The sequence below is a fragment of the Salmo salar genome, chromosome ssa23 (genome assembly GCF_905237065.1).
Source record: "Salmo salar chromosome ssa23, Ssal_v3.1, whole genome shotgun sequence".
Classification (NCBI taxonomy): domain Eukaryota; kingdom Metazoa; phylum Chordata; class Actinopteri; order Salmoniformes; family Salmonidae; genus Salmo; species Salmo salar.
In genome coordinates, this window is record NC_059464.1 from 12,655,215 (window position 1) to 12,668,901 (window position 13,687).

General features: G+C 45.6%; 1 protein-coding gene across 4 annotated transcripts in view; it reads left to right on the forward strand.

The window, feature by feature from the left end:
• Window positions 1-13,687, forward strand: part of LOC106584070 (phosphatase and actin regulator 1) — a 91,281-nt gene that overhangs the window by 63,202 nt on the left and 14,392 nt on the right. For 2 of the 4 annotated variants that reach the window (XM_014168909.2, XM_014168908.2), the window contains exons 1-2: window positions 9,811-10,245; window positions 11,652-11,816. In XM_014168909.2, coding sequence (XP_014024384.2) covers window positions 9,957-10,245; window positions 11,652-11,816 — 454 coding nt within the window. In that variant the 5' untranslated portion in view covers window positions 9,811-9,956. Of the gene's footprint in view, window positions 1-9,810; window positions 10,246-11,651; window positions 11,817-13,687 lie in introns of those variants that run through there. The other 2 variants (XM_045706305.1, XM_014168910.2) reach the window with 1 other exon arrangement.

The window sequence follows — 13,687 nt, forward strand, 5'->3', positions numbered from 1 at the left end:
AGACTCATATTAAACATTTCCAATCCAAAATTAAATCTAGAATCGGCTTCCTATTTCGCAACAAACCATCCTTCACTCACGCCGCCAAACATACCCTCGTAAAACTGACTATCCTACCGATCCTCGACTTTGGCGATGTCATTTACAAAATAGCTTCCAATACTCTACTCAGCAAACTGGATGCAGTCTATCACAGTGCCACCCGTTTTGTCACCAAAACCCCATATACCACCCACCACTGCGAACAGTATGCTCAAGTCGGCTGGCGTTCACTACATATTCGTCACCAGACCCACTGGCTCCAGGTCATCTATAAGTCTATGCTAGGTAAAGCTCCGCCTTATCTCAGCTCACTGGTCACAATTACAACACCCACCCGTAGCACGCGCTCCAGCAGGTATATCTCACTGCTCATCCCCAATGCCAACACCTCCTTTGGCCGCCTTTCCTTCCAGTTCTCTGCTGCCAATGACTGGAACGAATTGCAAAAATTGCTGAAGCTGGAGACTTATATTTCCCTCACTAACTTTAAACATCAGCTATCTGAGCAGCTAACCGATCGCTGCAGCTGTGCATAGCCCATCTGTAAATAGCCCACCCAATCTACCTACCTCATCCCCATATTGTTTTTTATTTACTTTTTTGCTCTTTTGCACACCAGTATTTCTACTTGCACATCATCATCTGCTCATCTATCACTCCAGTGTTAATTAGCTAAACTGTAATTACTTCGCTACTATGGCCTATTTATTGCCTTACCCCCTCACGCCATTTGCACACACTGTATATAGACTTTCTTTTTTTTCTATTGTGTTATTGACTGTTGTCACGTCCTGACCAGCAGAGGGAGTAATTGTATTAGTTTTGGTCAGGACGTGGCAGAGGGTTTGTGTTGTGTCTAGGTTCTAGGTAGGTTTTCTATGTGTAGGTTGGGTGCTGGACTCTCAATTGGAGGCAGGTGTTTCTAGTTGCCTATGATTGGGAGTCCTATAAACAGGTGTGTGTTTTTCTTTGTGGTTGTGGGTAGTTGTTTGTGAGCACTGCTTTTGTTTAGCCTGCCACACTGTTCTTGTCGTGAGTATTGTTTATTGTTTTTTCCTGTGGATGCCTTGCTCGTGTTTTATTAAAAAGATGAGTATCCACATTCCCGCTGCGTATTGGTCCTCCCTTCAACACAACGACATTATTTGTGACAGAACTACCCACCATACCAGGACCAAGCAGCGGAGGAATTCTGGCGAGGACTGGGGAACACGCCGGGTAAGGGAGCCCGAGAGGCAGCCCCAATAAAAAAAATTGGGGGGGCACAAGGGCTGTTTGGCGGGGCGAGATTGGAGACCCAGGCCAGCTCCCCGTACCCTTTTTGGACAGAAACAGACTGGACAGGTCCCGTGCTTTGGGGTAGGGGCTGTGGTGAGGCCTGGTATTTTCAGGCCAGTACACGCAGTACCAGCGCCCCGCATGTGCCAGGCGAGAGTGGGCATCGAACCTGAAGGGGTGATGCCAACCCTGCGCTCGAGACTGCCAGTGCGCCTCTACGGTCCAGTGTTTCCCGCTACACGCACTAGCCTTGAGGTGCATGTCTCCAGGTTGGCACGTCCTGTACCAGCCCCACGCATCAGGCATCTAGTGCGTCAGCCCAGCCTCGCCAGTCTGGGGCCGACAGAGTGGCCCGCCTGTCCTCCGGCCCAGCCCGAGTGGCCCGCCTGTCCTCCGGCCCAGCCCGAGTGGCCCGCCTGTCCTCCGGCCCAGCCCGAGTGGCCCGCCTGTCCTCCGGCCCAGCCAGAGTGGCCGGTCTGACCGGCGCAGCCATCGCCGCCCGCCGGGCGCAGCCAGGGGCGCCACCCAAGTGGGCGACGCCGAAGGTGAAGCGAGGTCCACATCCCGCACCTGAGCCGCCTCCTATATAGGTGGGTTGGGGAGGGGGGGTGTAGCACAGTGCCGTCGTTGACGGAAGCCACCCTCCCTTCCCTCCCTTTAGTTTAGGGGATATTTTTTGTTGTTTGGGGTTTTTGTCTTTTCTTTTAGGTGCAGTCGGGGTCTGCACCTTTAGGGGGGGGGGTACTGTCACGTCCTGACCAGCAGAGGGAGTAATTGTATTAGTTTTGGTCAGGACGTGGCAGAGGGTTTGTGTTGTGTCTATTCTAGGTAGGTTTTCTATGTGTAGGTTGGGTGCTGGACTCTCAATTGGAGGCAGGTGTTTCTAGTTGCCTCTGATTGGGAGTCCTATAAACAGGTGTGTGTTTTTCTTTGTGGTTGTGGGTAGTTGTTTGTGAGCACTGCTTTTGTTTAGCCTGCCACACTGTTCTTGTCGTGAGTATTGTTTATTGTTTTTTCCTGTGGATGCCTTGCTCGTGTTTTATTAAAAAGATGAGTATCCACATTCCCGCTGCGTATTGGTCCTCCCTTCAACACAACAACATTATTTGTGACAACTGTACTCTTGTTTATTCCATGTGTAACTCTGTGTTGTTGTTTGTGTCGCACTGCTTTGCTTTATCTTGGCCAGGTTGTAAATGAGAACTTGTTCTCAACTAGCTTACCTGGTTAAATAAAGGTGAAATAAAAAAATGAATATATTTTTTAAGTATTGGTCACGTGCACAGGAGAAAGGCTGTAAACAGTACAGTGAATTGCTTACTTGCAAGCTCTCCTCAACAGTGCAGTACACATGATGAAAAATATACACAAATAAGTAATAAAAGGTAGTAAAAAAAGAGGAGAAAATAGTCATGATTTGGATATGCACAATAAGAATAGACGGTATAAACTATGAAATGTGCTAATGTGAATAGTGGCATGGTTGAGCAGCTTAGATAAATAATAATAAATAGTAGCAGCAATGATGACTGTGTGTGTGACACATGCACGCACACACACACACACGGTCATCATTGCTGCTACTATTTATTATTGTGTGTTTGTGTGTGTGTGCATGTGCGTGTGTAAGGGTGAGTGAGTGAGTGAGTGAGTGAGTCAGTGTGAATAGTCTCTTAAAGTGCAGAATTGAAGAGAGCCAGTACAAATACTCTGAAGGTGAAGGTGAATGCAGGTCTATGCAGGTAGACAGCTTAGGGTTAGCTGTACAACAGTCTTATGGCCTGGAGGTAGACGCTGATTCCGAGACCTGATGCTCCGGTACAGCCTGCCAGAAGGTAACTGAGAGAGCAGTCCATGGCTTGGGTAGCTGGAGTCCTTGGCAATCTTCCGGGCCTTCCTCAGACACTGCCTGGTGTAGCTGCCCTGCAGGGTTGGGAGCTCACCCCAAGTGATGGACTGGGCAGTCTTAACCAACCTCTGTAGAGCCTTGCAGCTCAGGGTGGTGCAGTTGCCATTACGGTGACCACATTTAAAATACTCAAATGCGGGACAACGGGATAATTTTGAGGGACATTTGCGGGACAGTGTAGCCTGCATGAATAAAATAACAATCTCCCTCCCACTGCACAGAATGAGCTAATTGAAGCGCACCAGTACATTATGATATACAGTGCCTTGCAAATGTATTCACCCCCCTTGGCATTTTTCCTATTTTCTTGCATTACAACCTGTAATTTAAATTGATTTTTATTAGGGTTTCATGTAATAGACATACAAAATAGTCCAAATTGGTGACGTGAAATGAAAAAAATTACTTGTTTAAAAAAAAAAAAATGAAAAACTGAAAAGTGGTGCATGTGCATTCACTCCCTTTGCTATGAAGCCCCTAAATAAGATCTGGTGCAACCAATTACCTTCAGATGTCACATAATTAGTTAAATAAAGTCCCATGATGAGTCACATGATCTGTCACATGATCTCAGTAGATATACACCTGTTCTGAAAGGCCCCGGAGTCTGCAACAACACTAAGCAAGCGGCACCATGAAGACCAAGGAGCTTTCCAAACAGGTCAGGGACAAAGTTGTGGAGAAGTACAGATCAGCGTTGGGTTATAAAAAAACATCTAAAACTTTGAACATTCCATGGAACACCATTAAATCCGTTATTAAAAAATGGAAAGAATATGCCAACACAGAAAACGTGCCAAGTCCACCAAAACTCACGGACCAGGCAAGGAGGGCATTCATCAGAGAGGCAACAAAGAGACCAAAGATAACCCTGAAGGAGCTGCAAAGCTCCACAGCCGTGATTGGAGTATCTGTCCATAGGACCAGTTTAAGACGTACACTCCACAGAGCTGGGCTTTACGGAAGAGTGGCCAGAAAAAAGCCATTGCTTAAAGAAAAAAATAAGCAAACACGTTTGGTGTTCGCAAAAAGGCATGTGGGAGACTCACCAAACATATGGAAGAAGGTACTCTGGTCAGATGAGACTAAAATGTAGCTTTTTGGCCATCAAGGAAAATGCTATGTCTGGCGCAAACCCAACACCTCTCACCACCCCGAGAAAACCATCCCCACAGTGAAGCATGGTGGTGGCAGCATCATGCTGTGGGGATGTTTTTCATCGGCAGGGACTGGGGAACTTGTCAGAATTGAAGGAATGATAGATGGTGCTAAATACAGGGACATTCTTGAGGGAAACCTGTTTCAGTCTTCAAGAGATTTGATACTGGGACGTGTGTTTGTCTTGTCCCATGTAAATAGTCTGTTTTCTGTTTTTTTCCCATATATATTTTAATCTCACTTTCCATCTATGAACTAAATATACTTTCCTGCAACCCGCCTCACCCAATGTGGTACGGATCTGCTATTTGTATACCTTATAACTGGAACCTCCATCAGAAGCTAGCCAGGTAACTAGCTACTAGGTATTAGTCATTGTTAGCCACTGCTAGCGGTCTTCAACCTTTAGCTCGGACACCAGCCAGCTTTAGCTCGGACAATACCTGCCAGTCTGCACAGCGCGATATCAACCCAGAGCATATCCGACTGCTTTTCTCTACCACATCACCGGATTCCTGCCACAAGCTCTGGACCATTACACCGGATCATCGAAGCTAGCTAGCTGCAACCGAGTGGCTATTGTTGGCTAACGCCTCTGTCTCGAAGCAAGCACGAGTTGGCCTTGAGCTAGCCTCGAGCTAGGCCCATCTCCCAGCTAGCCGACGAAGTATACCAGCTAATTCTTGGGCTACAATACCTCTTTTTGCCAATTGGTCTGGACCCTTTATTGTCGACACGGAGCCCCGCCAATCCATCATGACTGGTCTGCCGACCGTAATCGTCCGATGTGGTTTCAACAGGCTTTCCTGTTGCGATGTCGCCGAAGACCCATCTGCTAGCCCCGGCCCGCTAGCTTTCTGATCGCCGTGTCTCCCACTCACCTAGCGTAGTAGCGACTACCGAACGCCTCCCTGAGTCACCTATTGCTGCTCATTGGACCCAATGATCACTCGGCTACACAGCTGATGCCTGCTGGACTGTTCACTAACACAGTATCTCATTTGTTTATCTGTCGGCCCCAGCCTCAAACTCAGGTCCTGTGTGTACCTAACTGACCCTCTCTGCCCATTCATCGCCATTTAACCGTTGTTGTCTTAGCTCTCCCAATCAACACCAGTGATTGCTTTATGCCTGTCTCGAATGTCAATATGCCTTGTCTACTGCTGTCTTGGCTAGTTCTTATTGTTTTATTTCAATGTAGAGCCCCCAGTCCCACTCAACATGCCTTAGATAGCTCTTTTGTCCCCCAAACATGCAGAGACCTCACCTGGCTTAACTGATGCCTCCAGAGACGCAACCTCTCTCATCGTCACTCAACGCTAATGTTTTTCTCCACTGTACTCACATCCTACTATACCCTTGTCTGTACATTATCCCCTGAATCTATTCTACCACGCGCAGAAATCTGCTCCTTTTGTTCTCTGTTCCCAATGCACTAGACGACCAGTTCTTATAGCCTTTAGCCGTACCCTCATCCTACTCCTCCTCTGTTCCTCTGGTGATGTAGAGGTTAACCCAGGCTCTGTAGCCACCAGTACTACACCTATTCCCCAGGCGCTCTCATTTGTTGACTTCTGTAACCGTAAAAGCCTTGGTTTCATGCATGTTAACATCAGAAGCCTACTACCTAAGTTTGTTTTATTCACTGCTTTAGCACACTCCGCCAACCCTGATGTCCTAGCCGTGTCTGAATCCTAGCTTAGGAAGGTCACCAAAAATGTCCATCCCCAACTACAACATTTTCCGACAAGATAGAACTGCCAAAGGGGGTGGAGTTGCAATCTACTGCAGAGAGAGCCTGCAGAGTTCTGTCATACTATCCAGGTCTGTGCCCAAACAGTTCGAGCCTCTACTTTTAAAAATCCACCTTTCCAGAAGTAAGTCTCTCACTGTTGCCGTTTGTTATAGACCCCCCTCAGCCCCCAGCTGTGCCCTGGACACCATATGTGAATTGATTGCCCCCCATCTATCTTCAGAGTTCGTACTGTTAGGTGACCTAAACTGGGATACGCTTAGCACCCCGGCTGTCCTATAATCTAAGCTAGATGCCCTCAATCTCACACAAATGATCAAGGAACCTACTAGGTACATCCCTAAATCCGTAAACCTGGGCACCCTCATAGATATCATCCTGACCAACTTGCCCTCTAAATACACCTCTGCTGTCTTCAACCAGGATCTCAGCGATCACTGCCTCATTGCCTGCATCCGTAATGGGCCCGCGGTCAATCGACCACCCCTCATCACTGTCAAACGCTCCCTGAAACACTTCAGCGAGCAGGACTTTCTAATCGACCTGGCTGGGTATCCTGGAAAGATATTGACCTCATCCTGTCAGTAGAGGATGCCTGGTTGTTCTTTAAAAGTGCTTTCCTCACCATCTTAAATAAGTATGCCCCATTCAAAAATGTTTGAACTAAGAACAGATATATCCCTTGGTTCACTCCAGTCTTGACTGTCCTTGACAGCACAAAAACATCCTGTGGCATACTGCATTAGCATTGAATAGACATTTGCATCCTGTAGCACTAATTCCAAAACGTTTTGGGACTCTAAATTCCATGGAGAATAAGATCACCTCCTCCCAGCTGCCCACTGCACTGAGGCTGTCACCACCGATAAATTTACGATAATCGAAAATTTCAACAAGCATTTTTCTACGACTGGCCATGCTTTCCACCTGGCTACCCCTACCTCGGACAACAGCTCTGCACCCCCGTAGCAACTTGCCCAAGCCCCCCCTCCCGCTTCTCCTTCACCCAAATCCAGATAGCTGGTGTTCTGAAAGAGCTGTAAAATCTGGACCCCTACAAATCAGCTAGACATTCTGGCCCCTTTCTTTCTAAAATTATCCACAGAAATGGTTGCAACCCCTATTACGAGCCTGTTCAACCTCTTTTGTATCGTCTGAGATCCCTAAAGATTGGAAAGCAGCCGCAGTCATCCCCCTCTTCAAAGGGGGAGACACTCTAGACCCAAACTGTTACAGACCTATATCCATCCTGCCCTGTCTTTCTAAAGTCTTTGAAAGCCAAGTTAACAAACAGATCACTGACCAGATCACTGACCACCGTACCTTCTCCGCTATGCAATTTGGTTTCCGAGCTGGTCATGGGTCCACCTCAGCCACGCTCAAGGTCCTAAACAATATCATAACCGCCATCGATAAAAGACAATACTGTGCAGCCATTTTCATTGACCTGGCCAAGGCTTTCGACTCTGTCAATCACCGCATTCTTATCGGCAGCCTTGGTTTCTCAAATGACTGCCTCCCCATATTCACCAACTACTTCTCAGATAGAGTTCAGTGTGTCAAATCAGAGGGCCTGTTGTCCGGACCTCTGGCAGTCTCTATAAGGGGTGCCACAGGGTTCAATTGTCGGGTCGACTCTTTTCTCTGTATATATCAATGATGTCGCTCTTGCTGCTGGTGATTCTCTGATCCACCTCTACGCAGACGACACCATTCTGTATACATCTGGCCCTCCTTTGGACACTGTGTTAACTAACCTCCAAACGAGCTTCAATGCCATACAACACTCCTTCCGTGGCCTCCAACTTCTCTTAAACGCTAGTAAAACTAAATGCATGCTCTTCAACCGATCGCTGCTCGCACCCGCCTGCCCGACTAGCATCACTACTCTGGACAGTTCTGACTGAGAATATGTGGACAACTACAAATACCTAGGTGTCTAGTTAGACTGTAAACTCTCCTTCCAGACTCACATTAAGCATCTCCAATCCAAAATGAAATCTAGAATCGGCTTCCTATTTCGCAACAAAGCCTCCTTCACTCATGCTGCCAAACATACCCTCATAAAACTGACTATCCTACCGATCCTTGACTTCGACGATGTCATTTACAAAATAGCTTCCAACACTCTACTCAGCAAATTGGATGTAGTCTATCACAGTGCCACCCGTTTTGTCACCAAAGCCCCATATACTACCCACAACTGCGACCTGTATGCTCTCGTTGGCTGGCCCTCGCTACATATTTTTCGCCAAACCCACTCTTCCACGTCATCTATAAGTCTTTGCTATGTAAAGCCCCATCTTATCTCAGCTTACTGGTCACCATAGCAACACCCACCCATAGCACGCGCTCCAGCAGGTATATTTCACTGGTCGTCCAGTTACAGCCAACACCTCCTTTGTCTGCCTTTCCTTCCAGTTCTCTGCTGCCAATGACTGGAATGAATTGCAAAAATCGCTGAAGCTGGAGACTTATATCTCCCTCACTAACTTTAAGCATCAGCTGTCAGAGCAGCTTACCGATCACTGCACCTGTACACAGCCCATCTGTAAATAGCCCACCCAACTACCTCATCCCCATATTGTTATTTATGTTTTTGCTCCTTTGCATCCCAGATACTGTGATTGTTTGGTTGCGGGACAAAGGGACAAAGGGACAAAATGCGGGACTGTCCCACACAATGCAGGACATGTGTTCACCTTAGTTGCCATACCAGGTCGGTGATGTAGCCAGACAGAATACACACACACACACACACACACACACACACACACACACACACACACACACACACACACACACACACACACACACACACACACACACACACACACACACACACACTGAGCAGTGATAATCCCCACTCCACTGTAAATGTGGAGCTGTGATAGCAGTACTGCATGCTGGGAAGGCGACATGCCTGGAGGAGGATTTTGAGATTCACATTAGCAAACGCACGCACACACACACAAACAATCTCATTAGCTTGGCAGTATAGTATTTCTAGCTCCCTACTGGGCTGTAAAGCTATATAGTGTGTGTGCTTGTGCTTGTTTGTTTAGGAGTAGAGGAATCTGGATAAACAGTGGAATGGAAAATCTGCTTCTTTGGCAGTTCAGGCCCCTGCACTAGTGTAGTGAATAGGCCTACAGTATGTGTTTGTGCAGTGAAAGATTGGGTGTAGGCCTATAGGATATTTATATGTTATGTTGATGGCCTTACCTCCACTGTTGTTCAGATTTGATTTAATATCAGGGCTTTTTGTGTTCATAGTGATATTCATATTAAGTATTGTTTGTAGGCTGTAGCAACAGAACAATGTCAGTTCTCAGTTGTGGGTGGAGATTAAATAGACCGTAAACACGCCCATACAGTTGAGAGGCAGTTTCAAATGTGATGACGTAGAGGATTCATAAACAGGGATTGGACCATAACATTTGGAATTAGAATACGAAATAATTCATTTAAAACGATATAAGTAATTTAAAAGGCAAACAAACTAAATAAGTCATTTAATAGGATCTCTATGGATTGGACCCGTAAAGAAATGGAAAATAACATTGAATAACTGGATATGAACAGTACATAGCCATGTAGCTACCGATAATACAGATTGACAAATCTCGCAGCCCTAACTCTGACGTCGTTGGCCCCCATGCGCAAAGGGATTGGCCGAATTGGACAGCGACTATTTTAGGTCTGCTGCGCTAGAGCAGAAGGTGGAGACCGTTTCAAACTCCCCTGCCTCCATCTCTGAGAGCTAGAGGGAATCAGGATCAGTGGGTCCACCCCACAGCCGTTCATTGCCTAACCATGGCGGGTCATGCAAACGCCGGTATGAGCCCATGGTCCTCCTCTGGATCTAGTAACGACGCCCCCTCCCCACTCCCAGCCCTTACCGTGGAGAAGCCGCGGAAGATGAGAGCATTTTGCCTGCCTCGGATGAAGTCCAAGAACCGCAACGACAGTGGCAAGCAGCAGCAGCTACCCCAGCAACCCGTGGCAAACAACAACAACAATATGCCTTTCATAATCCACTGCCAGATCGGGAAGGAGATCAAGCACATATGCAGCAACTGCCGTGGCGCTGACCCTCAGGACGGTGAGTGGAGAGAGAAGAGTGAAAACAGCAGCAGCAATAGGGAGATGTTTTGATCTCCTCCATTTCATGTTGGCGCCGCTCCTCCAAATCGACCGCTCCATTGCCTTGCACACTGCCTGTAAAAATATGCTCCATCGCGGGCAGTTTTCTCGATGGACGGGGCTGCTGAGACTTTTTTCCAATCCTAATAGCACTACTCGGAGTCAGAATATTTATGTGGCTGTATGAGTGTATTGGTTGTTTTTGATACATTATTGGATATAGAAGTAGGCTACAGCATTAGAATAGTCTGTTTATACTTCTGCTGGGTTTTTACATGTAGGCTGTTACTGTTTTATTATGCACCAATGTATCCACTCCGCGTGATGCAATTATACAGTATCATCAAAGCAGACAGACAGCACTACTTTAAATAGTTGACTGAGGTTGTACTTTGTAGGCTATACAAACACAGGGCACATTGATTCACCAAGATAACAGACATGCTAGTCAACTGAAATAATGTTGATATGTGGTTTTATCAAGTAGCCCCAATCCATAATATCTATAGTGATTTAGAAGGATCTAGAATCACCTAGAACTGCAGATAAGATAAAGTAGTAGGTTGCTACTGTACTGTGACCCACCCTCCTATATCCCTGCCAGAAGCTATTCCCACAGATGGATTCTTTTTTTTGTCCTCTCCTATTATACACAGTATGACCAAATTCCCTCAATGTGCACATATCACCAAGAACACTCACACCTGCATCATGATGTGGTGCGAAGGTGAGGTCAGGGGGCAGTGCCATTGAAGGCATATAACACTCTCACTCACACACACTTACTGCTTGTGCAGACTTAGAGGTGAGCTGGGAGAGAGTGTGTGTGTGTGTGTGTGTGTGTGTGTGTGTGTGTGTGTGTGTAAGAGCAAGACAGACAGACAGTATTTTTATTTGAAGAAGAACAAAAAGTTCAGCCTGTTGGGAGTTTAGAGATGAGAGGAGTTTAGAGATGGAAAAATTGAGTAAGGACTCGGAGTGCAGGGCATTCACTGTGTTTACTTTAGAACGGTCTGACATCTCCCTTGCAGGGCAGAGATCATCATAGCTCAGGGTGAGAGAGATGCGAAGAGATGTAAAAAAAAAAGAGAGAGAGATTGAGAAGTTTGAATGGCACCAAACTGAGCTGTGTATGTGCATCATATTGAGAAAAAATGTAATCCTCATCTGTAAACATTCCCTCTTCATCATTCCTTGTGTAATGATGTCTATTTCCATAGTGTCTTCTTTATGTATTCATTAGAATGATTCTTTCAATTGCTCCTCTGAGTTCCACATACTTTGAATCGCATTGATCTATTGTTTTATGGATTATGTGACTGGTTTCTCTCCTCTTCTCTCCCCTTCTCTTCTCCTCTCTTCCAGTTGAGGAGGTGGAGCGAATAGCGGCGATGCGATCTGATTCGCTGGTCCCTGGCACACACACCCCTCCCATTCGGAGGCGGAGCAAGTTTGCCACCCTGGGGCGTCTCTTCAAGCCGTGGAAATGGAGGAAGAAGAAGAGCGAGAAGTTCAAGCAGACATCTTCTGGTGAGAACCATATCTAACCTCTAAGCCCTAAACCAGGGGTGTCAAACTCATTCCATGGAGGGCCTAGTGTTTGCTGGTTTTTGTTTTTTCCTTTCAGTTAAGACCTAGACAACCAGGTAAGGGGAGTTCCTTCCTAATCAGTGACCTTAATTCGCTAATCAAGTCTAAGGGAGGAGTGAAAACACGCAGACACGTGGAATGAGTTTGGCACGTTTCCTAAACCCTAACCCCGAAGCCCTAGGCCTTGCTTTCTACCTCTCCCCTAACCCTAAAATCTACCACCCTAAGCCCTAAGATCTAACCCCTAAGCCTTAACCCTTGTATTCTGCCTCTCTGCTTGCCACCTAATCACTCCCCCTGACCCACAGTAGGCGCACTCTTATGTCCTAAAGCTACAACCTTTAGTTGTAGAATAGATCACTGTCTCACCAGCTCACACCCTAGCAGGAACAGTATGACTCCATTATGTTGACAAATGTAGGTACTATGAGGCACGAGGCAGTGCTAGGTGGCTATATGCTACAGTATATGATGGTTGTAGGCTGTACAGAGCTGGGCAGCTAGGGGCTGTACTGGTTGATGGTTATATTATGTAACAGGGGATCAGCAGTTATAGCACATAGGTGCCATGAAGCATCAGAGCTAGGTGCATGGTGTATGATAGTTATATTATGGTTATGTAACAGGATCAGCATGAATGCTGTAGGTCAGCTGTAGCTGTATATTATCGCCAACCGGATCAGTGGGGCCAACGATAACACAGGAGACTGGAGCTACGTCCAGGCTATTCTTTAAAGTTTAAACAGTGGGATTATTACATTGTGTGTGTGCGTGCGTGTGCGTGCGTGTTAGACATCAGCAAGACCAGACAGACTTGAGAGCATAATAGTCCCCTTAAGCCTTTTTATAAATGATTTGAAATTAAAAATACCAAATACTGCTACTGAACATTTACACAAGATCAGTCTTGTTCATCAAAAATGTAGAGAACAGCTGTGAAAGTGTTGACAGAAAATTCCCTGCAGATTCAGTTTGATGGCAGATCTGGAGTTCCAGCTAACAATGTCACTTGAATTGAATAATGATCCAAAATTAAATAAGATATCTAATATAATGTTATACCATTGTTATGGTATAATAGCTACACTGTAAAACATTTCCTGTAATTTTTACAGTAAATTTCTGGCAACACAGTAGCCAGTAGGTTACTGTAAATTTACAGTAGATTACTGGCAGCACAGAAGTCAGTAAATTACTGTAGATTTACAGGACCTTTACTGAAACACATTTCCAGCATATTACTGTAACACCTGACTACAGCAACATGCTCTATTTCTAGTAGAGGTTGACCGATTATGATTTTTCAACGCCGATACCGATTATTGGAGGGCCAAAAAAGTCGATACCGATTAATCGTACGATTATTTTTTTCTTTTTTGTAATAATGACAATTACAACAATACTGAATGAACACTTATTTTAACTTAATATAATACATCAATAAAATCAATTTAGCCTCAAATAAATAATGAAACATGTTCAATTTGGTTTAAATAATGCAAAACAAAGTGTTGGAGAAGAAAGTAAAAGTGCAATATGTGCCATGTAAGAAAGCTAATGTTTAAGTGCCTTGCTCAGAACATGAGAACATATGAAAGCTGGTGGTTCCTTTTAACATGAGTCTTCAATATTCCCAGGTAAGAAGTTTTAGGTTGTAGTTATTATAGGAATTATAGGACTATTTCTCTCAATACGATTTGTATTTCATATACCTTTGACTATTGGATGTTCTTATAAGCACTTTAGTATTGCCAGTGTAACAGTATAGCTTCCGTCCCTCTCCTCGCTCCTACCTGGGCTCAAACCAGGAA